Source organism: Ursus arctos, unplaced genomic scaffold, assembly GCF_023065955.2.
Source record: "Ursus arctos isolate Adak ecotype North America unplaced genomic scaffold, UrsArc2.0 scaffold_1, whole genome shotgun sequence".
NCBI classification, from domain to species: domain Eukaryota; kingdom Metazoa; phylum Chordata; class Mammalia; order Carnivora; family Ursidae; genus Ursus; species Ursus arctos.
In genome coordinates, this window is record NW_026622763.1 from 11,434,120 (window position 1) to 11,456,019 (window position 21,900).

The 21,900-nt window shown below is 48.3% G+C and overlaps 1 protein-coding gene across 10 annotated transcripts in view; it reads right to left on the reverse strand.

The window, feature by feature from the left end:
* Window positions 1-15,149: 15,149 nt before the first annotated feature.
* The window catches only part of EPB41L5 (erythrocyte membrane protein band 4.1 like 5), a 156,415-nt gene continuing 149,664 nt past the window's right edge, over window positions 15,150-21,900 (reverse strand). For all 10 annotated transcript variants that reach the window (XM_057317191.1, XM_057317189.1, XM_057317188.1 and 7 more), the window contains one exon: window positions 15,150-19,877. In XM_057317191.1, the coding sequence (XP_057173174.1) occupies window positions 19,818-19,877 (60 nt within the window). In that variant the 3' untranslated portion in view covers window positions 15,150-19,817. The remainder of the gene's footprint in view (window positions 19,878-21,900) is intronic.

A 21,900-nucleotide genomic window follows, 5' to 3' on the forward strand; every position in this document is an offset into this window, starting at 1 on the left:
GCTCTGGAGGCTGCGAGTCCAAGCCCAGGGAGCCAGCATGATCGGATTCCGTGAGGACTCCCGTCGCAGCTCGCAGATGGCTACCTTCTTGCCGTGTCCTCCTGTGGCGGAGAGAGACGAAGCAAGTCTCTCCTGTCTCTTACTATACGGACACCACCCTCCTAACCTCATCAGAGCCTGATGACCTAGGGAAGACCCCATCCCCAAATACTGTCACATTGGGAGGTAGGGCTTCAGTGTCTGAATTTGGGGGGCGGGGGGACACGATTCAGTGCATAGCTCATACTAGGCACGAAAGCCCAAGACAGGGGACCAAGCCTAACACTCGCACAGCTCTCATCTCCTGAGAATCTACCGTGTGCCACGTGTAGTGGGCTCACCGCACAGGAGACGTAGCCACTGTCCCTGAGAAATTCCCAGTCACCCAACGCCCAGAGTGTCCAGGTGAGTGACCCTGGTGCCCAGCGGGGCCTCGGGCCGGCAGCCCCTGGAGAGGAGAGAGGGGGGTCTCGTAGCACAGGCTGGCCCAGGACCGTGCAGGAAGGGGAAAGCTCAGTCAGGATGCCCTGGCGATGATTACTAGTGACTTAAACAGTAAGGAACATCACAAGAAATCCAGAGGCAGAATGAGCAGGGACCCAGGGGACCTGCTCCGCGTTTCAGCACGGAAGGCTGGCCTTCCATCTTGCTGCTGTGCCATTCACACCCTCAAGTCCGGCGGATGTCTGCCCCCACGGTCACCAGGCACAGGTACAGGTGTCACATCATGTGAAGTGATGGCCATCCGAGAGGAGCCGTAGCTCCCCTGGATGTCTCTTTTTATCATTGTGGAAAGCTTCCCCCAGAGTCCCAAGACCCTTCCTTTGTTCCACTGGGCGGGGATTGGGACACAGACGGAAGCGCTGGCAAGGACGATGTAGCCCCCCGCGAGGGCGTAGACCTGTCCTGGTCCCCATCCTGACAGGGGGTGGAGGATCACCTCCTGAGCCATGGAGGTGAACCCCAGGACAGCCGAGTCCCCTGTGGTGATGGCAGGCAGAGGGGCACTCAGGGGACCAGATGTCCATGGTCCTCTGGGAGGTGAGGGAGGGAAGCAGGTGTGAGGTCATGACTAGCCTCAAGAGCCGAATGGTGAATTTTAATACCCAGCAGATTATGGAAACTGCCAAAGGATTTAAGCAGATTTATGTTTTAAAAGATCATTCTATTAGAGAAAAAAACAAAAACCTGGAGCGAACCTAAATGCCTAAGAATTAGGGATTAGTTAAATACTTCATGGATACAAAGGCTGGAATCTTTTTTTTCTTTTAAGATTTTATTTATTTGTCAGAGAGAGAGAGAGCACAAGCAGGGGGAGCAGCGAGCAGAGGGAGAAGCAGTCTCCCTGCTGAGCAAGGAGCCCCATGTGGGACTTGATCCCAGGATCCCTTGGGATCATGACCTGAGCCTAAGGCAGACGCTTCACGGCTGAGCCACCCAGGCGCCCCAAGAAAATACAATATTATACTAAGGGGAGGGCAGGGAGGGAAACGCAAGATAAAAACAATGTTAAAATACTCATAGAAAAAAGACGGAATGGAAATAAACCCAAGTGGCACAGGTGCTTTTTCCTTCTTTCTACTTTTCCCTATTTAATCATTTTCCTACAGCTGAACGTGTTTAACCTTGATGTTCAGAAAGGAGAGTCATTTTGCATTTGAGGAAGTACAGTTGTTCTAGGGACCGTGAGTAAAGGGGAAGCGAACGGTATGAGAGGCATTAGGAGAAAAATCTGCCACGGTGGCACGGACGTAGGGCATGCCGAGTTTGGGATGTGACCCCAGCGGCGAGGCGAGAGGACGGTTCAGAAGCCCTTCCAAACCGGATGACCCGAAACATCTATCCCCTCACGGATCTGGAGCTAGCAATCCAAAGTCAAGGTGTCCCTACGGCCGTGCTTCCTCTGCGGTTCTAGGGCAGTCTTCCCTCGGTGCTCTCCTTACTCTTGGTGGCTTCAGGCAGTCGTTGGCCTTCTTGGCTTGTGGGCACATCACCGCAATCTCTGTCTGCCTGTCTGCCTTTCTGTGTCTCAATCTCCCTCTGCTTTCCTTTATAAGGACCCCTGTCCCTGGATTAGGGCCAACCCTACATCCAGTAGGACCTCACCTTAACATGATTACATCTGCAAAGACCCCATTTCCGAATAAGGTCCCGATCCCAGGTAGAGGGGGTTCAGACTTGAACAGATCTTTTGGGGGGACACAAGTCAACCCTCACAAGAAAGGTCACGGTGGTAGGCGGCCTCACCTCTTTGGTAAGCAGCAAGATTTCTGCTGTTCAGCTACAAGAGCTCCCCCATCCCTGTCTGGGGAGCCTCCTGCTGCCCTTTCAGGATTTCTCTCCTGGCATTGGGGTGGGGGCGAGGTGAGAGGCGGGACTGCCCTGCCTGCCCCATGTGACCAGGGCCCTTCCACCAGCCGGGACCTCTGGGCAGCATCTGCTCCCAGCGCAGTGAGAGGGGCCGAGCGCCCGCCTGACCGAGCGGCCCACCGCTGCCCCTTCTCTGCGAGTTCACATCTCACCTGGGGGCCCCTAGGGGTGGGGCACCTTCACCCGAGGAACACTTCTGTGAGGGGAACCTTCAGGCCCCGGGGTGCCCTCTGGCAGAACTAGTTTGAGTCAGGAGGTCTGTCTTCAAATTCTACCCTAATTACTGAGCTAGTGACGGGGCGAGGCAGCGCTCTGTGCAGCCAAGGTGGCCGGGTGGTGGGTTCCAGCTCCTCTGCAGCTGGCGGTACAGCACCCGCACCTGCTCAGTTGGCCAGGGCTCTTCCTCCACCTCGCGATCATTCATGGTGATGCTAATTTTGCTAATGCTGGCCACTCCCAGAATCCCGCACCCTCTGCCTGGGGCCACGGAAGGGCTGCAGCTGACAGTAAAATTTCCTCTCTTCCTTTCTGTCTTAGCCGGGGCACCACCTCCTCCAGGAAGCTTTCCCGGACACCCTTGCCCACTGACTCTGCAGCATGAACACAGTCCCCATCAGTTCCTCCATCTGACTCCCTCCAGGGCAGGGACCTCCTCAGGGGCTGAACCATTGCTAGTCATCCCTCGATCTCTGAGGGGCCCCGCACACTGTCAGTTTGAGAATAAACTGGACCTAGAAGGCGTTATGCTAAGTGAAATAAGTCAGACAGAGAAAGACAAACAGTGCATGATCTCGCTTGTTAAGTGGAATCTAAAAACAAAAACAAAAACAAAAAACTGAAACCGAACTCATAGATACCAGAGAGCCTGGTAGTTGCCAGATGTTGGGGGCTGGGGTGTCGTTGAGTGAAATGGGTGAAGGGGATCAAAATGGACAAACTTCCAGTTCTAAAATAAATGAGGTAGGGCCATGGAGATGTAACGCAAAACACAAAACCAAAGCACAAAACAATAAACAGATGAGTGAATGAGAGCATTTGTTCAGGGTTCCTGGATTGTCTGAAGGCGAAGAAGTGAGAAGACGGACCAGAGAGAAGGGAGATGGAGGGAGGGGAGGGAAGGTGGTGAGAAGCACCCCCAGACCGCAGCAGCCAGGGCAGGGCCACCTCTGGGAGTGACCACGGGAGGGCAAAGTGCCTGTCGGAGGCCACAGGGGAAGCAGGGCGAAGGCCAGCCCCCAGCCTGCAACAGGTGCTGGGCCAGGGCCAGGACCCCCGCCCCCGCCCCAACTCCACCAGGTGCTCAGCCCTGAGGCCAGAGGGGGGCCTGGAGCCGCAGCAGGTGTGGTCCCGGGCCCCCAGCGTCCACTGCCGCCACTGTGGAGAGGCCAGCCAGAGACTGCAAGCTCTGTTCCAGGGCCTGGCAGCCCAACAAAGCCCCAGGCCCTCTCTGTGCATCCTGGACCTTCCAGGACCCTGGACTGAGCCGCTTCGGCCCCGGGGCCACAGAGCCTTTCAGCCAGAGGGAGCAGCAGTTGGGGCCCCTGACCACAGTGTGAGTCTGCCGGAGCCCGTGAGCGGATCTGGACCGCAGCAGCCCACTCCTCCCGAAGACCTGTCCACCTGTGGGCCGTGGCTGAGACCCCATGGACAAGCCAGGCCCAGGGCTCCGCAGCGGCCTGCAGCGGGGGGTCCTGGCTGCCCTCCACCCCACTGCTAGCACCCCGCCCTCCTCCCTCCTCAGAGTGGACAGCTGCCGTCACCGAGGGTCACCCGGGCAGGCCCAGTGCCTTCACTGCTCAGCGGCCCCCTCCTCCAGCAGCACAGAGAGGCCGAGATTAGCCCAGCCTCCGTGCAGGGGTGTGGGAAGCCGGGCCAGCCCGGCAGTCCTCCCCACGCCCCTACGCTACCCCGAGGAGACCCACTGCACCTCTCGGGGCTCAGGCTCCCTCCTGCTGTGTCTCTGTGCGCCAGCTGGACTCAGGTCAGAGGCCCCGGAAGAGCGTGGGAAAGTGCTGGCCAGCACCTTGCAGGGGAAGGAGAGGCAGCCGCCCGGACAAACAAGCCCAGGCAGGAAGTGCAGCAGGTCCACGCACAGCTCCCACGGCCCCTGTCACTTCCGGTCACTGCAAGTTCTGCGTGGGGACGCAGCCTGGCGCCCGCCCTCCCAGCCCCATCCGGGGGCCCAGGTCCCCGTACCCACCCATGACCCGGCCGTGCCAGGCAGGAAGGTCCATAGCGCATCAATCCCCACGGTCGCCATCAGGGCCCAGAGGGAAGGCCCTTCCCCCCCCCACCCCATGTGCCCCTGAGCTTCCCTGTGAAAGACTCCCCACGATGACCAGAAGCCCCTGTGGTTTCCCACTTCCCCACAGTCGCAAGGGGGGGGGGGCAGGCGCCGCTGCGGAAAGACGCGCTCCGTGTGAAAATCCGTTTCCTTTTTCTCAGTGCATTCACGAAGGACTTAAGTTTCTGCAAGAGCTGTTTCTGCCTCTCCCTTTCAAATGGTGATTTTCCCGACGGCAGGGCAGATTTCTCAGTTTGGAGATTTTTACTACGATCTTGAAGGGAATCCACTATTTTACCTTCTTCAGTTAATTTGGCGTGCGTTCGTTTCCTTTTTTTCTTTTTTCAACAGTTTTCAAATAAAAATTGAAGCCAACCGCATCGACTCGTTTCTGGAAAACTGCTTTGGCTTCATCTTCCTGGAGGTCTCCATAGCAATCGCCAGGGTCCCGCCCCCTCACCCTCCTGGGGCCCGAGTTTGCTCGTGTCCTCTCCATCCTGCGGCTCCTTCGCTTCCCCAAGGGGAGGCTGTCGTCCAAAACATCTTGCACTGTTCTCTACCGCTGTTCTTCGCGTCCGTGGACGGGGAGGGCCTGGTTGCCGCTCCTTGAAAGGTGATGTGCTATCGCCGTCCTCTCAATCTTTCAGGTAGGGCTAAGCCATCGCTCCAGCTGCCTGAGTATCTCCGTCTCTCATCGTTCAGGACATTTGGGAAATTCCCTATTTTTTTTTTAAAGATTTTTTTATTGGGGCACCTGGGTGGCTCCGTCGGCGAAGCGTCTGCCTTCGGCTCAGGTCATGATCCCACGTGTCGAGCCCCGCATCCAGCTCCCTGCTCAGCGGGGAGTCTGCTTCTCCCTCTCCTTCTGCCCCTCCCCCTGCTCTTGCTCTCTCCCTGTCAAATAAAATCTTTATTAAAAATAAGGATTTATTTATTTATTTTGGGGGGGCAGGAAGAGCTGGAGGGAGAGAGAATCTCAAGCAGACTCTTCGCTAAGCACGGAGCCTGACACTGGGCTTAATCCCACAACGCTGAGATCACAACCGGAGCGGAAACCGAGAGTCAACGCTTAACCGACTGCGCCGCACAGGCGCCCCAGGAAATTCCCTATTTTAAGGTCAAGTAAAGGGTTGGCATTTTTTAGCTCTTTATTGTCTTGGGTCTTGGTGTTTCCTTTTTCTAACAAGGAGAAAGTTATTATCCTACGTAACAATGACTCCCAAGAGAGGACTGACCCCATAGCCCATTGGTTTAGTCGCTTAATGACATCATCCAGGACCTATGTCTTTCCATCGGTCACTGCTTTCCTGGTGGCTTCATGCTTCAGCCTAGTGAGCAGGACGGCCACCGCAGGTCCGGAGAAAGAAAGACAGTTTCTTATCCGTTGGCTCTCCGCCAAACCTTCCCCAGAACCCCTCCAGCTGCTTTCTCCTTCCAGGGCATTGGCCTCAATTGGGTGACATACTCATTCTTTTTTTGTTTTGTTTTGTTTTAGATTTTATTTTTGGGAGAGAGAGAGAGAGCGCAAGCGCACATGCGAGCATGAGTGGGGTGGGGGAGGGGCAGAGGGAGACACAGGCTCCCTGCTGAGCAGGGAGCCCACTGGAACTTGATCCCAGGACCCTGGGATCCTGACCTGAGCCAAAGGCAGACGCTTAACCGACTGAGCCACCCAGGCGCCTTCTTTGTTTTTTAATTATGGTAAAACACATAGAACAAAATTTGCCAGTTTTACCATTTTTAAGTATTCAATTCAGTGGCATTCATTATATTCACAGAGTTGTGCAACCATCAATTATATCCATATCCAAAACCTTTTCATTATCCCAAACACAAACTCTGCAGGCATCAAGCAACAACTCCCTATTCTCTTCTCTCCACTGCTCTCCAGGAACCTTGATTCTACTTCCTGTCTCTATGAATTTACTAATTCTAAGTATTTCAGATAAGTGGAATCACAGACTATGTATGCTTTTGTGTCTGGCTTATTTCATGTAGCATGATTTCAAGGTTCATCCATGTTGTGGCTTCTATCAGAATTTCACTCCTTTTTTTGTGACTGAATAATAAATAGTCCATCGTATGGATAGACCACATTTGTCTATCCCTGTATGCTGATGGACATTTGGGCTGTGTTCACCTTTTAGCCATTGTGAATAATGCTGCAAAAAACAGCGACACGCAGGATCTCTTCAAGTCCTTGTTTTCAGTTTTTTTTTTGAGTATATACCCAGAAGGGAAATTGCTGGATCATAGGATAAGTCTCTTTAGCTTTTTGAGACATTGCCAAGCTATTTCCCACAATATCTGTGCCATTTTACATTCCCACAAGCAATGTATAGGCTTCCAATTTCTCCACATCCTTATCAACACGTGTTTATTTTTTTAATGATAGCCATCCCAGTAGATGGTATCTTATTGTGGTTTTGATTGCTTCCCTAATGACAAGTATATTGAGCAACTGCTCCTATGCTTATGGGACATTTGTATATTTTCTTTGGAGGAATGTCTATTCAAGTCCTTTGCCCACTTTCTAATTGGGTTGTTCATCTTGTTATTGCTGAATTTTAGTTCTTCATACATTCTGGATATTAATTCCTTATTAGATATGTAATTTGCAAACATTTTCTCCCATTTTCTGGGCTGTCTTTCCACTCTTTTGATCCTTTGATCCAATATCCTTTGATGCACAGAAGTTCTTAATTTGGTGAGGTTTAGGGGCGCCTGGGTGGCGCAGTGGTTAAGCGTCTGCCTTCGGCTCAGGGCGTGATCCCAGTGTTCTGGGATCGAGCCCCATGACAGCCTCCTCTGCTGAGAGCCTGCTTCTCCCTCTCCCACTCCCCCTGCTTGTGTTCCCTCTCTCCCTCGCTGTCTCTCTGTCAAATAAATAAATAAAATCTTTAAAAAAAAAATTTGGTGAGGTTTAATTTATCCATTTTCTGTTTGTTGCACATGCTTTTGGAATCATATCTAAAACCCCATTGCAAAATCCAAGGTCATGAAAATATATACCTAAGTTTTCTTTTAGGAGTTGTATAGTTCAGTTTTTATATTTTATATTTTTATATCCCCTTGAGTTAATTTTTGTGTACACTGTGAGGTAGCAATCCAACATCACTCTTTTGCAAGTGGAAATTCAGTTGTCCCAGCATCATTTAAGAGACTGCCCCTTCCCTACTGAATGGTCTTGGCATCCTTATCAAATATCAATTAGTCGGGGCACCTGGGTGGCTCAGTAGGTTAAGCATCTGCCTTCGGCTCAGGTCATGATCCTGGGGTCCTGGGATTGAGCCCCAAGTCAGGCTCCCTGCTCAGGGGGGAGTCTGCCTCTTCCTCTTCCTCTGTTGTTCCCCCTGCTTGTACTCTTTCTCTCTGTCAAAGAAATAAGTAAATAAAATCTAAGAAAATATATCAGTTGGTCATAGATACATGGGTTTGTTTCTGGACTTTCAGCTCTATTTGAATTTGGTCTACATGTCTAGCTCTAGGCCAGTAACACACTATTCGATTACTGCAGCTTTGTAGTAAGCTTGAAAATGAGGTAAGTGTGAATCCAATGACTTTGTCCTTCTTTTTCAAGACTGTTTTGGCTACCCAAGGTCCCTTGAAATGCCTTATGAATTTCAGGATAGGCTTTTCCATTTCTGAAGGAAAGACTGCTGGGATTTTGTTAGGGATTGCATTGAATTTGTAGATTTTGGGGGGATGGTTTTGATTTGTTAACAATATTGTCTCCCTACCTCTGAACGTATCTTTCTGCTTATTTAGGTCTTTATCATTCAACAATTTTTTTGTTGTTTTCAGTGTGTAAATTTTTATTCTTCTTTGTTAAATTTATTCCTATTTTATTCTTTTAGGTGCTATTGTAAATAGAATTGTCTTGTTAATATCTTTTGGGGCGGTTGCTTTTGCAAGTGTATAGAACCACAATACGTTTTTGTGTGTTGAGCCTGTACCCTGCAACTTTGCTGAATTCACTTATGAGCTCTAATAGCTTTCTTGTGGAGTTTTGGATTTTCTATAAATGGGATTACATCATCTGCAAATAGCGATGGTTTTACATCTTCCAATTCAATTTGGATGCCTTTCATTTCTTTTTCTTATCTAATTTCCCTGGTAGGATTTTCAGTATGTGCTGGGTAGCAGTAGTGAAATGGGCATCCTTATCTTGTTCCTGATCTCAGAAGGAAATCTTTCAATGTCTTACCATTCAGTACGGTGTTAGCTGTGGTTATTTCTAATATGGCCTTTAACACGCTGGGGCAACTCCCTTGAACTTCTAGTTCTTTGAGTGTTTTTATTGCGAAAGGATGTTAGATTTTGTCAAATGCTTTTCTGTGTTAATGATGATCGTGTTTTTTCCTCTCATTCTATTAATGTGTTGCATTACATTAATTTTTGGGGGGGCTGAACCCTCTTGCACTCCTGGGATAAAACCTGGTCATGGTGTATAATCCTTTAATATGCTGTTGGATTCAGTTGATTAGTATTTTGATGAGGAGTTTTGCATCTGTGTTCATAAAGGATATTGGTCTGTATTTGTCTTTTCTTGTGATATCTTTATCTGGGGAAGGGAGCTCCAAAACTCTGAGCAGGACCAAGAAGGGGGTTTCAGAATATCTGGGGGAAGGACTGTCAGCCTCATCGGGTCAGCATGGCCTCGGGGACCACTTGGGAGGGCATCGGTGGCGTGGAATCTCTGTGCAGACAGGACTGTTGGGGAGGATGCTCACTGCTGTGTCCTGAACACCTAATGGAGAGCCTGGCACATAGTAGATGCTCCCTTGATAACTGTGGAATGAACCGATGAACACGAAGTTGGAGAAGTTCAGAATATATCCAGTATGATTCTACTTAGGTGGGGTTCAAAAGCCAGCAAATCTAGACTCTGCCGTTCGGGGATGCATAGACTGTGTTACCTCTGGGCACGTGGAAGGGGCTGGGAAGGGACCTGGGGGACCAGCTAGGGCTGCCAAAGTTCTAGTTCTCGACTGCGGTGCTGCAGCGCCGCCCTGTGGTCACTGAGGACATCACGGCCCAGTGGTTGCGGCGATTTCCCTGGTTGGGGTAGCCAGCCCACAGGGGCCAGCCTGCCCTGACAGCCCTCTAAGCATCTGTGGGCTTCTGCTCTGCTCCGGGCAACAGCTGCTGTGACTGCTGAGAGGGTCTCTGTGCGGGTCAGTATACTCACCCCAACTTCCAGGCTCTGCAGTCAGATTCAGAGACGCGCAGCAGTGCTGAAGGGGCTGACTTTGGAGCTCATAACCCAAGCCCATCCTCAGATACTTCTTAAGATCTGAAGCCCAGCATCCAGCCTTCAGGAGCAGGGCCGAGCTGGGGGGAAATGAGTGAGGTGCCCAAGTAAAATGTACGGAAGCACCTCCTTGTCAGTTTGTGCAAGGGCTGGGCGGGCACTTCTGCGATCCTAGGAGTAAGCACCTCCTCAAAGGTTGCTGTAGGCACCCCACGCACCTCGCTGTAAACCCAGCCCTGCTCAGAAGTCAGAGAATACTGCGAAACCACGTGCTTTCACTTCTACGCTGAGCAGCAAATGGGTTAGCTTTGAGGGAGTTTCACGGAGGCAGGGCTTTCCTCCCTGCCCCAGGGATGGAACCGGCGGGGAGGGCCAGTCAGACTGAGGCAGCTCTCAGAGGACGGGAAGTGTCAAGGCAGGGGTGAAAGGGCTCAAGACAAAGCCCTCAGCACTGATTGAGAAAGGAGCAAGCAGATGGTTCCAAGGCTAGCTCAAGTGAACCAGGTCTTCCTAAGGACCTGGGCCTGTGTTCTGGTTCTGCTTGAGAGGCCATGGCAGACCCGGGTTCGTATCCTGTGACAAGTGTCCCATCTATGGCCCAGACACACTGCTTACCAACACCCCCAACACACACACACACACCCCTCCAGAGTTCGTTAATAGGATACTCACTCCCTGGGGAGGCTGTGGACCGAAGGAGGGAACCTATACATGGGTGAGCGCTGACGCTTCCAGACCAAGTTACTGGAGGGCAAGCATAGTGCTTCCCAGGAAGAGCTCAGAGGCAGGAAGACTAGATCACGTGTCTGGGGAAGTGCAGGTGGGACAGGGTTTCACAGAGCAGGCCAAGCTCACCCTTGAGGCTCTGTGAGACAGCTTTATGTGATTTACAACAGATAGGTCCCTTTTTCTTTTAATAATTGTGTGTATTTTGCTGCACGTTAGCGAAACTATAACCAGCCCGTCACAACTATGATTTACGTTTTAGGACAAGGCTGTGTAAAAGCGAGTTGACAACAATAATGTTAAAGTGAGTTCTAAGTAACACACAGATGTGGCACCACGGCAGCCTGTGAATACAGTGGGTGACAAGTTGTGCTGACGTGCCTGGGACCTTCCTGCCGTTAGCGCTGGAAGTCCCATGGCCCAGGAACCCTCAGTCCCAGGCACACCAGGACAACTGGTGACCTGTGTGTAAATGCCTGAGGTCTGCGATATGCTGATTTCGGGCATTTGAGTCACACAGACCTGTTTCAGCTCCTGGTCCGACCCCCACTGGCAGACAGACTTCCTGGTTCTTGGTAAGACCACAGAAGTTGTAGTAAGAAGTAAACGGGAAACCTAAATTAAGGACCTGGTGGGGTCCGTGGAACACAGTGGGTGATTAATCAGTTCAGCATTCATTCAACAAGTATTTTCTTACACTAAAAAATTTGACACTTTTATGCAGGAACCACCAAAGTGTTAGTGTTTAATAGTTAACGGCATAACTGACCAAGGTCCAAGATGTGAAGTGATCATGTTCAAGACACTGGGCTGGGGGGGGGGGGCAGTCAGTCTATAAACTAACTATATAATATGCGATAAGAAGAATGCACGCTTTGTAATAGAAAACCTGTCTACATGTAGTAATTCCTTCAAAAAGCCGTTCAGTCTTCTCTAGGCTTATAAAAACGGTGCTCCAGATTTCAGTGTAAATTAGCAAACTTAGCATACCCTCACTGGTGTGGCAGGTATCTTGTTTTTACCTTCCAGTTCCTCCACCCCAGCCTGTGGTGTGAGGTCTGCAATGCTTTTTCGCCGGGTGGTCAGTGGGACTACTCATGTCCCCAGTTCTTCCAATGATCTGGTCAGACACGGTCTGAACCTTATCTTGCATCTGTTGCAGGAGTGTCTGCACCGCTGAGGTGAGATCCTGCGTGGTTTTGGGGTCGGTCTCGGCCGTCTCCCCTGTTCCCTTCGTTCAACAAATATTTGAGCACTAACCGTACACCAGGAAGCATGCCAGGTGCCCCCAGTGCAGCAAGCGACGAGCTTATATTATCAGGATGGCAGTTAACAAGTAACTCACAAAGGCAGTGACACGGAAAGGGGCCGATACTGGAGTGCACAGGGGGGCATCAGGAGGAAGTAGGATGCAACCTCAACCCTGAACAAGAAGCCTCAAGACACAGAGCCTGGGGCCACCAAGTTCCCAGCAGGAGGAGGGCAGGCCCAGTTGGGAGACCAAGTGTGGGTCACCCAAAGGAGTGGAAGCAGCGTGGCCAAAGACCATGCCACAGAGGCCACTGAAGGAGTTTGGATTTTGTGTTCCGGGCGATGGGGAGCCATTGAGGTTTCAATACAGAGGAGCAGGACTTCACTTCTGGCTACAGTTGGAAGACAGATTCACCCAGCAACGGCGACTGCCCGAGCTCAAGCCAGATGCTGACTTGATCAAGGGGTGTAGCTGCAAAAATGAGGAGTCAGTTCCCAGAGAGACGCAGCGGGACTTAAGGACTGATCAGACATGGGAGGGGAGAGAGAGGAATCAAGGGCAAGGAGCAAGTCACTGCGACCAGGTCCCTGAGCAGCAGCCGTTGGGGCCTGTGTGCGGGTGGGGCATTTGGCAGAACACTTCAAGTCCGCCTTGCGATATGCTGCCCCCAAGGTGCTTGTGTAATATCCATATGGAGCCAGGAGGGGTGCAGCAGAGATCTGGGTTGGAGATAGGGACTTGGGGGGCATCCGCACGCAGACGATTCTGGTATTAACTCATTGAACCTTCCCCACCTTCACCACGCCACGAAGCAGGCACTAGTCTCACCCCCATGCACAAGCAAGCACAAGGCAGAAAGGCCGATGGACAGGGCTCCAGTAGGATATATTTTTGTACTTGTATTTATAATTCAACAGCTGGTAAGTCTTGTGCTCTTGACTACTCCAGGTTGAGAACTTTGTATGCGTTCAGACCTTGGCTGAACAAGCATCTGTTGAGCTTGTACTGTGGGCCAGTGCTGCAGACAGCGGTGAGAGGAGCCAGCAGCTGCCCAGGAGAACCCCTCCTTCTCTCCGCCCCGCTCCACCTCCTCTGGCTAGATATTCCCATCATCCAACCCAGCTCCCAACCTGAGGATCCCTAAGGGATCAATGAGCATGTGGAATTGTATGCAAAACTACCCACGTGTCCAGATGTGTAAGAGAGTCCCTAACCTAAACTGATTAAGAACCAGTAGCATGGTTCACGAGAGCCAAGATATGGAAACCACCTACATGTTCACCAGTGGATGAGTGGCTAAAGAAAATCAGTCATATATACAGTGGAATATTAGCCATGAGAGAGAAGGAAATCCTGCCATTTGTGACAACATGGATGGAACTTGAGGGCATTATGCTAAGTGACATAAGTCAGAGAAGGAAAAACACATATTGAATTATATCACTCACATGTAGAATCTAAAAAAGGCAAACTCAGGAACAGAGAGTAGAATGGTGGTTGCTAAGGGCTGACCAGAGCTCCATGCTGTGGTTTCTTTCCGAGGAGGCTCTGCTTAGAGCCACGGAGGCTTGAAATGGGTCAGCTTCTCCCATGGGAATTCTGGACCCAGGTAGGAAGGGCCTCAGGGGTGCCACAGAAAAAGTGAGACTATGCTCTGTGGCAACCGTGACCTAGGGAGCCAAGACTAGCAGTGCTGAGGGAAGTAGGTGAGAGGGCTGAATTCCTACCCCTGGCCCTATGAACTAGGGCCGGTTCCTTTCCCTTTCTGGACCTCTTTTCTAATCTAGGCACTGAGGAGCTGGGACCAGGTCATCTTGAAATTCTAGTTCCCACGCCCACAACCCAAATTCCTAGCTTGAGTGTGACCCAGCTCTATCTCTGCATGACGCTCTGGAGGTGTGAAGGGCGCACTGCGGAGGGCTACAGAGTGGCCGCCAGGGCCCACGTGGGTATGGGCAACCCTGCTGCGGACAGTGGGGCTGAATGTCTACTGGGACAAATCACCCTAAGCCTACCACACTGACCCCAAACCAACACTGAGCTAATTTTCTTGGACCCTACTGACCTGAGCTCCATTTTTGACCCTGCTGCCTTTTCTTGGCGCTGACCACAAAAGCCATTTCTGGGTGGCATACTGGGTTGATTTTTTTTAATTTAATATTTTAAGAACAGAAATAACATTAAAATAGATGTTCGTGGAGTATCAACATACCTTTTTTTTAAGTGCAAGCCCTGTCTCCAATGCTTAGAGCGCTATTACCCAGCTGTAATCTACTTTCCTGAATTTTCTCAGTTCTTTTTCTTCAGATTTCAACTGTGATATGTAGTGTCTTCTCCCAAATCTGTGATGGTCTTGGTAGCCGATTCACCATTCCCCTCCTTTTGGGGATCCACAGCCTTTTCAGGTGTCCTGCCCTCTCCAACTCCGAATGCCAGTCAGTGTGAGCAGCAGGGAGCAGCCAGACCTTTCCTGCTGGTACCAGAGGAGGAGTCCACACTTCCACCCATCCCCTTGGTTTAGAGAGCTCCCCATATCTTTCCCACGAGTCACTGTGCTCAAGTGAGAGTGCTTTGGTTGCTTCATGCCGGATCTCTTTGAGGAGAACTTCCAGCACTGGTGGCAGAGCCCAGGTTCCTGCCTCGCCCTGCACATGCATTAGAGCCTAAGAAAAGCTTCTTGGTTGTCCAGGCCCATCGCTATCTGTTCTTTGGGTGGAAGGGGAAGGAGGGGGGCAGGAAAGAGACTGTTCTCAGAGACCTTGCTGGCCTGTGGTGTGTACGACTGTCCAGCAGCAGCGTTCGTTGCTGGGATGGCGTGACGGAGGACAGCTACTCCTCTCTACCAGATGCGGTACCACATACAATGTACCACACCGGCCCGGACAGAGGAACTGAGGCAGGGGTTTGTGAAGCAATGGTACTGAGTAGCAGAGCTGTGTTTCTACTGTACCACGCTGCTCCTGGGAACAACTGCTGTGCCTTCCAGGATACGCTGCGAGTTGACCAATGAGGTTTCTAACTTTGAAAATGCCTCTACTCCCAAATTTGTACCACACATACCAAAATGGACACTGACAACTGGTGCTGCTTCTGTTCACGACTTCCATTTGGTCCCTCACGTTCCTATGAACAGCAGCTCGGATCTAACAATTGTGTGGAGGACAGAAAACAGGCAGCATGTAGGTATTACACTTCCAAGAATCTGAAAACAGCTCGCAAGAACATAAATGTTTCACAAAAGCTTTATTTGTGGTCACATCTACGGTTCTCATGTCAGTATACAAACAACTCAGTTCAGTGCAGTGCTTCTAATACGAGTCATATAAAACTGTGGAACGCAATGAAAAATAGTGCACTCGATATAAAAATAAATAACACTTTAAAAGCTACTGCAAAGCTTTACACATATAAAAAGTAAACAAAAAATAGTTAGTGAGGTCCTTTTAACTATCATATCCAGAAAAGAAAATTTACTTATGAAAACAAAAAGAGCAAGAGATCTGTGCTAAAATACCTCCTTGATAAAGAGAAATCCTGGGAAGTGACTGAATTATTGTCTCAAGCAACACGTATCCTATCTGAGAACTGGAAATCATTATAGCTCTACCAATACGCTAGCACAGCAGAGTTCGGCTCGGGACAAATTTTTATAATCCAAACAAACTTCCTCATCCTGAAGGCTGATAGATAGGAAAAGCTTCCAACTTTCTTCTGATCATTGAAAAACCAGAGTGTTTACCTTTTTGAGAGGAAAAAAGGACAAATAACATAGAAATGTACATTCTTCAGTCTGCAGAAGACTCCAGGCTTCTCAGCAACTGAAAGGCTGAAGGCAAGATCGATTAGAAACTGGTGAGGCCTCACAAAGACTCTCAGAGCTAGGAGACCCATGACTGCACCCTGTCCGCGTGCAGATGAGGGTGCCAATGTCTAGAGATGTCAGGTGCCTCTGCGTGACAGCTGCTGCTGCAGAACCTGTGAGACTATCCGCCTGACTCCCAGGCAGCCACGCTGCCACGCCACCGAGCGTGGAATCGGAGTCGGCGCCTGCTTTTGTAAGTGAAACTCGAGTGGAGCATAGCCAGCCCAGGCGTGTACTACTGTCTGTGCTGCTCCTGTGCTCTGGCGGCACGGCTACCTCTGCTCTTCACAGAAAAACTTTGCTCATCCCTGCTCTAAGTGAGAAGACAAGAACTTGGCTTCTCAAGACCCTTACTTATAGGAAAAGATGGAAGATCTTTCTCTATGTAAGTGACTGCCAAATAATTCTAACAAAGTCTCTGAAGTGACACCTGAGCTTTCATTCTGGGGCTTATGCAAGAGAAGATGGGGGTGCTCGTTTTAGCCAGAATTGGGAAGCATAGGAGAACAAGAAGTCAAGATGCAAGAACTACCCAGGGCTTTCATCCTTAACTGTCCACAGAGCATCTGTGATTGTGCGAAAGCAGATAAAGGTGAAGATAAACAGTAGGCTGTAAGAAATATTTTTAAACAGAATTTTTCTTAAAACAATATAAACATTTTAGGAAAGCTGTTAAGGGTATGTCTAAATTTATCAAGACCAAAGGAACCCAGTCATTCCTTTGTTCACCAGTGTTTCCTGAAGGGCAGGCATGGAAGAACAATGAGCCCTTCCAGTGTATACATAGGTGCTACTACCAACAATCTTAAGAAATAGGATCTCGTTTATCATTTTACAAGTTCAGAAGAAGAGTCGAGGGCAGAAAGCTGAAACCTACCATTCTTATTTTAAACCACCATGCCAACTCTCCCTTCCCCTACATGGGCTGTCCAACGGCCTGACTTGAGGTTCCTCACCTTTCCGCTCCCCCGAGGCCCGCAGCAGACGCCTCCTGCATGCATGGCTCTATACTAAAGTGTTCCTGGGGTGGAGCGCACACTAAGCCATGAGACGGGGGCAGCAGCAGCAACCCGGTCCTTGCAAGCCCCACAGACCCACGAGGCCTGGCAAGACAATAAAAGAAGCCCTGCCACTCTCTCAGCACCAGCCTCAAATCTGCTCCCAGGCACAAGTTCCATCATCACTGATCCTAATGAGTTACCACAGTCAAATCTGGTACTGGAAAATCTGGGAGGAAAGTAACCACAGAGGAGCTGAGCCTGTGGCTAAAAGCCTTCTGTTATCTGTTGCCAATCTGGATCTGTTATCTCAGCTATAAATCACCTCCAAACTACCTTCAAACGGAAGAATGCTAACAGCTTTCTAGCTGGAGCCCTCAAATAAACTATTGTTCTTGCTCTCTTTTCAAACATGCTCTCATTACTTCTGACTTAATTAAATGTTGCCAATATTTCTTTTTAGCTACATTTACTAAAGTGCATGGGAACCTCATTCTAGAGAAAAACTTCCTGCCCAACCAGCTGTCATTTTGAACAGCCAGTAGGGCTATTCCATCTCATCTGAGGATCAGAGCTTTAGTTCATCAGATGATTCTCGGATGTGCAGGTGGGTTGTGATCTTTGTAGGAGAGGACTATGCCCTAAAGGTCAACAGCGGCTCATGCCACCAGAGCCATCCCTCCTCCCACTTCAGTGTAACCGACCTGCCTTCTTATCCAGTATTATCTCGAATCTCGCTCTGCTCACATTCTTTACTGACTCACATATATCAGCTTTTCTCTCATCACAGAGACAGACTTCTCCCTTCCCTCTCGGACACATTCACAGATATCCTGAGCGCTGCCATTCTCTGCCCTCCGCTCTCAGATGAGCAAGGACAAAAGCAGTGTTACAGCACCTCTGGGGAAGGCACGAGCACCAGTCATGACAGGGAAGTTACACTTGACAGGTATCTAAACTGCCGGTGCTAATTCATCCTTAAAATAGTAATTTCCATGTTCACCACTTCGTGTCAGGACAAAAGGCAAAATTTCCTCCTTTTAGCCCAAGGTTTAAGTAAATTTTAAGAAAGTCCTTTTCAATATGCTAACCAGCAAGAACATAGGAACCAAAAGACACACAGGTTACAGAATATTTTCAACAACTTATTCCTAAATTGTAAAAAGTTTAAAATAAGGATGGTGCTACCTCCTAAACTGGATAGGAAGCTTAGGCCCTCCAAGCTAGTAAGACCTTAGCTGTTCTGTGGTTAGATGCACAACCTTGACCTTTCAGTACATCTGGCATTGTCAGCACATTGGAAATCTGATGTCCACTCCAGCATGCTTCGGGTGAGGCCCCTGGTCAAGCTCTTGGTTAGTCTAGGTGTCACTTACAGCTGCGAGAAAATTTGTTTTACAATTAAGAATTGGCAAGAGCTCCACCAATGAAATTCACAAGCTCAGCATAATGGCTAAGGGGAAGCAGCCAGCAAGAAGTGCCAACTTTCTTTCCTTCAGCAAAGTTGTTCTGTGCAAAAGTGGTTTCCAAACTCTACAGCTCCCTGGGAAACAGCACAAGATTAAAATTCCTGAGCCTTCCAATCAGACACTAGTGTGTGTTTGCCTAGCACATGACTATGCTACAGGGAACCCAGGACAGTCCAAATCATGGTTTTAAAAATCACAAAACCAGATGTTCTCTTGTGCTGAGCAACATAAATTAACAATTATATACATAATACAGGGCAGAAAACTAAACATCAAATTCCAGGAGGTATAGTTTGACATCAGTCCTTGATCACAGGGCAGGGATTAACAACAATAATGCCAACATGGTTTCCACCTCATCCTCGTTTCCAGCAGCAACTGTGGCTTACCTCCTGCATTCTGAATTTTTAAAGCTAAAATAAGAGTGCTTTTCTGGAAGTCAGGATTGCAAGAGGTTATTTTTACACTCTTCTCATTTTCTATATGCACATGTGCTACTTTAACATCCAGAAATTTTTTTTTTAATATGAGAAGTGATTAGGAACTTCTAGAGACTTTCTAAAATTAACATAAAATTCCAAAGATACGAGTTCTTACAGTATGCTAGGTACAATTTCAGACATAGGTGTTTAAGAAACAAAACCCCCTTGACCCTCGATTCCCTATTTCTGTCCTGTTATTTTCATTTCGTTTTGTTTTCTTTAGTTTACAAGTTCTAAATTGATTCAGCTCATATTAAAAGGAAATGGAGCCTGTATCCAAATTGGTACCAGTGTAGAGAAGTGACTGCTGTCCCTGTCCAGCCTGAAAAGTTAGAGAGTATGTGTGTGGTGCATGTGAGGGCTTCCTGTGGGGAAGCAGGGCTGAAAAAAAAAGACACAAAATATACACAATTGATTTCTCTGTATTCTTCTCAAGGTTTAGTTTACCTGGACGTATTAAGATAGCCAGTCCAGTAAGAAGTCAAAAGTATGGGAGATACTTGAAAACCTTCTGTATTCTAAACTTTTCTTTAGTACTGTAATAATTGTAAACAATTAGGCCTCAAATTACCTACATGATATGCTCATTAATTTCCTAAATTCCTGATTTCCAGGTACTGCATGGATAAGGGCAACTTCTCTAACAGGTGCTGGGATCAAGGACACTCACCCTAATACTAGAGAAAGAAATAACATTCAAAAGGCTATTACTGATTACCAGCGACGGCCTGGTTATGGAGGAGTTATGAACAATTATAACCACTAGATGGGGCCAAGAGTTTGAAGGAAACAACAGGGAAAAGAATTCCCTTGTCTGAGGAATATACAACTTCAATACAATTATAGAAAGTAAAAGACCAGATACCCTCATCTGGGCAAATATGTAGTGTAATTAAACCCTTCCAGTTGGACGGAAAATGTTTTTTATTGAGTTGAAGTCAAATCTAGGTGAGCTTTTTTACTCACAAGTAAGGACAAGCTCCTGAATCTGAACATTCCAGTGGAAATGGATTCCAGGACGGACAGCTGCAGCGTGCTGGGCATTCCAGTTACAGGTGAGAAGGAGCCAAACCCTCAGAGCTCAGTTGTCAGTAAACACTTCTGCTTCAAGACGGTTTCTTCCGCCAATGTTGGACCAGAGCTGAAAGGAAGAAAGAAGGGGGTTATTATTCAGTGAAACTACTGGGGTGGGAGCAACTGCATTTCTTCACCAGTGCTATATGGAGCAGGTTGAGAGTAAATTACAGACCTCAATGACTATGCTGCAACACCTAATTTAGCAATGAGACATTTACAGAAGGGAATTTTCTAGATAAATGACGCTTATTTCATCTTGAAATGAAATCTGAAGATACCAATTTTCCCTACTGTCTTGAATAAAACATACCAAACACTTAATCATTTCTTAATGAGTCAGGGTTATTATTATGAATGGCAAGAACAGTACTGTGCTGAGCATGACAGCAAACCTGTTGAAGAAATACCAAGGTAAGTGCGCACACTGTTCTGTGCTTTACACAGATATAGTCCCAGATGGCTGTGGCTGAGTTCCCACACCAGTTAATCTGCTTTGTCAGAGTTATGTGAAAAATAAAAGGATGTGGGCTTTGCATGAGTGCCCAAGAGTCTCTGCCATAGCTGAAGAGCATGAACTCAGAAGCAAGGATGTAAAGTCATCTCTCTTGGTTTCATTAAAACTTAACATCAAAATACATAGTGCAAAGGACAGAGTTTAACATGTCGAAACTACTAACAAGCTTGATAGTTGAAACAGCAGTCACATGTACCAGCCTTCTCCATTTCTACTACATAGAGACAAACACTTTCAACAGTTTTCTTTTTTTTTTCTGGCACTTTCCTTCACTTTTCTGTATCTGTTTCTCCAAGTATTCTAACAAATCCTGGGATTTGTTATAAATGCAAATTCTTAGGCACCACCCCAGACATGCTGAATAGGAGGATCTGAGGATGGGGCCCTGTAAACTGTGTTTATTTGTTTTAAAGATTGATTTATTTTAGAGAGAGAGAGAGAGAGCACATGAGTGGGAGGGGCAGAGGGAGAGGGAGAGAGAATCTCAAACAGACTCTGCCCTGAGTGATGAGTATGGGGCCTGACGCTGGGCTCAATCTCATAACCCTGAGATCACGACCTGAGCTGAAACCAAGAGTCAGCTGCTCAACCAACTGCACCACCCAGGCGCCCCCCTAAGCCATGTTTTAACGAGCCCTCCAGGCGACTGTGATACACAACGAGCAAAAGTCCAAGTGGCCTTTGGACTGTTTTCTACAATGACTTCCTGCCACGGATTACAAAAGCTTACCATTCTTAGAGCCCACTCACCAGCTACCCAATCCTTCCTTCTTACCTTTTCAACACAGTTAAATGAACAATTTTCAGCACGTTTGTTATAATTATGTAAATATTTTCACAACTGATACAAGCATAGTGCATTTTTTTCTTATATAATTTGCTCTTCCTGGACTGAAGAACTGCTTCTTTGTTTCACTGTTTGCTCCATTTTCTGTACTTATTTCTAATTTGTCCTTAAGCTTGCAGCTAGAACCATGGATCTCTCCACAGTACATTCAGACATGCCATGTAATTTTTCAAAAACTGGGGGAAGCCATGTTTGTGTTTTTTTCTTGGCAATATCTTTCCTGGAACTCTATATCCCCCTCTTCAAATCTGTACAGAATTTTCCTAGACCAGTGGGGCAGCTGCTGCCTCAGAACTTTCCTCCACCTTTATCCTGGTCAGTTCCTGCACCTGTTTTCTGTGTCCCGTGTCTTCCTCCTTCTTGGATAATCACGTGGTTTTGATGGATTACATCCTCCAGTGAGTAAATGCCTGAATAAGACTGCATGGGAAAGTATACATTTTAGAGAAACTCCATGTCTACTCATCTCACTCTAATCTCACACTTCATTGATATAGTCTGGATATAAACATCTAGGTGAAAAATAATTTTCCTCCAGAATTCTGAACACATTGCTCCATTATCTTCTTGCTTTCAGTGAAGTGTGCTGTCATTCTGATTACCAATCCTCTCATGTACTCTTTTTTACTTCCCTCTCTGCAGACTTATATCCTCTCTTAAGTCCGATATTCTGAAGTTTCATGATGGTCCCTGGTGTTGTCTATTTTCATTCTCTGTGCTGGGTAC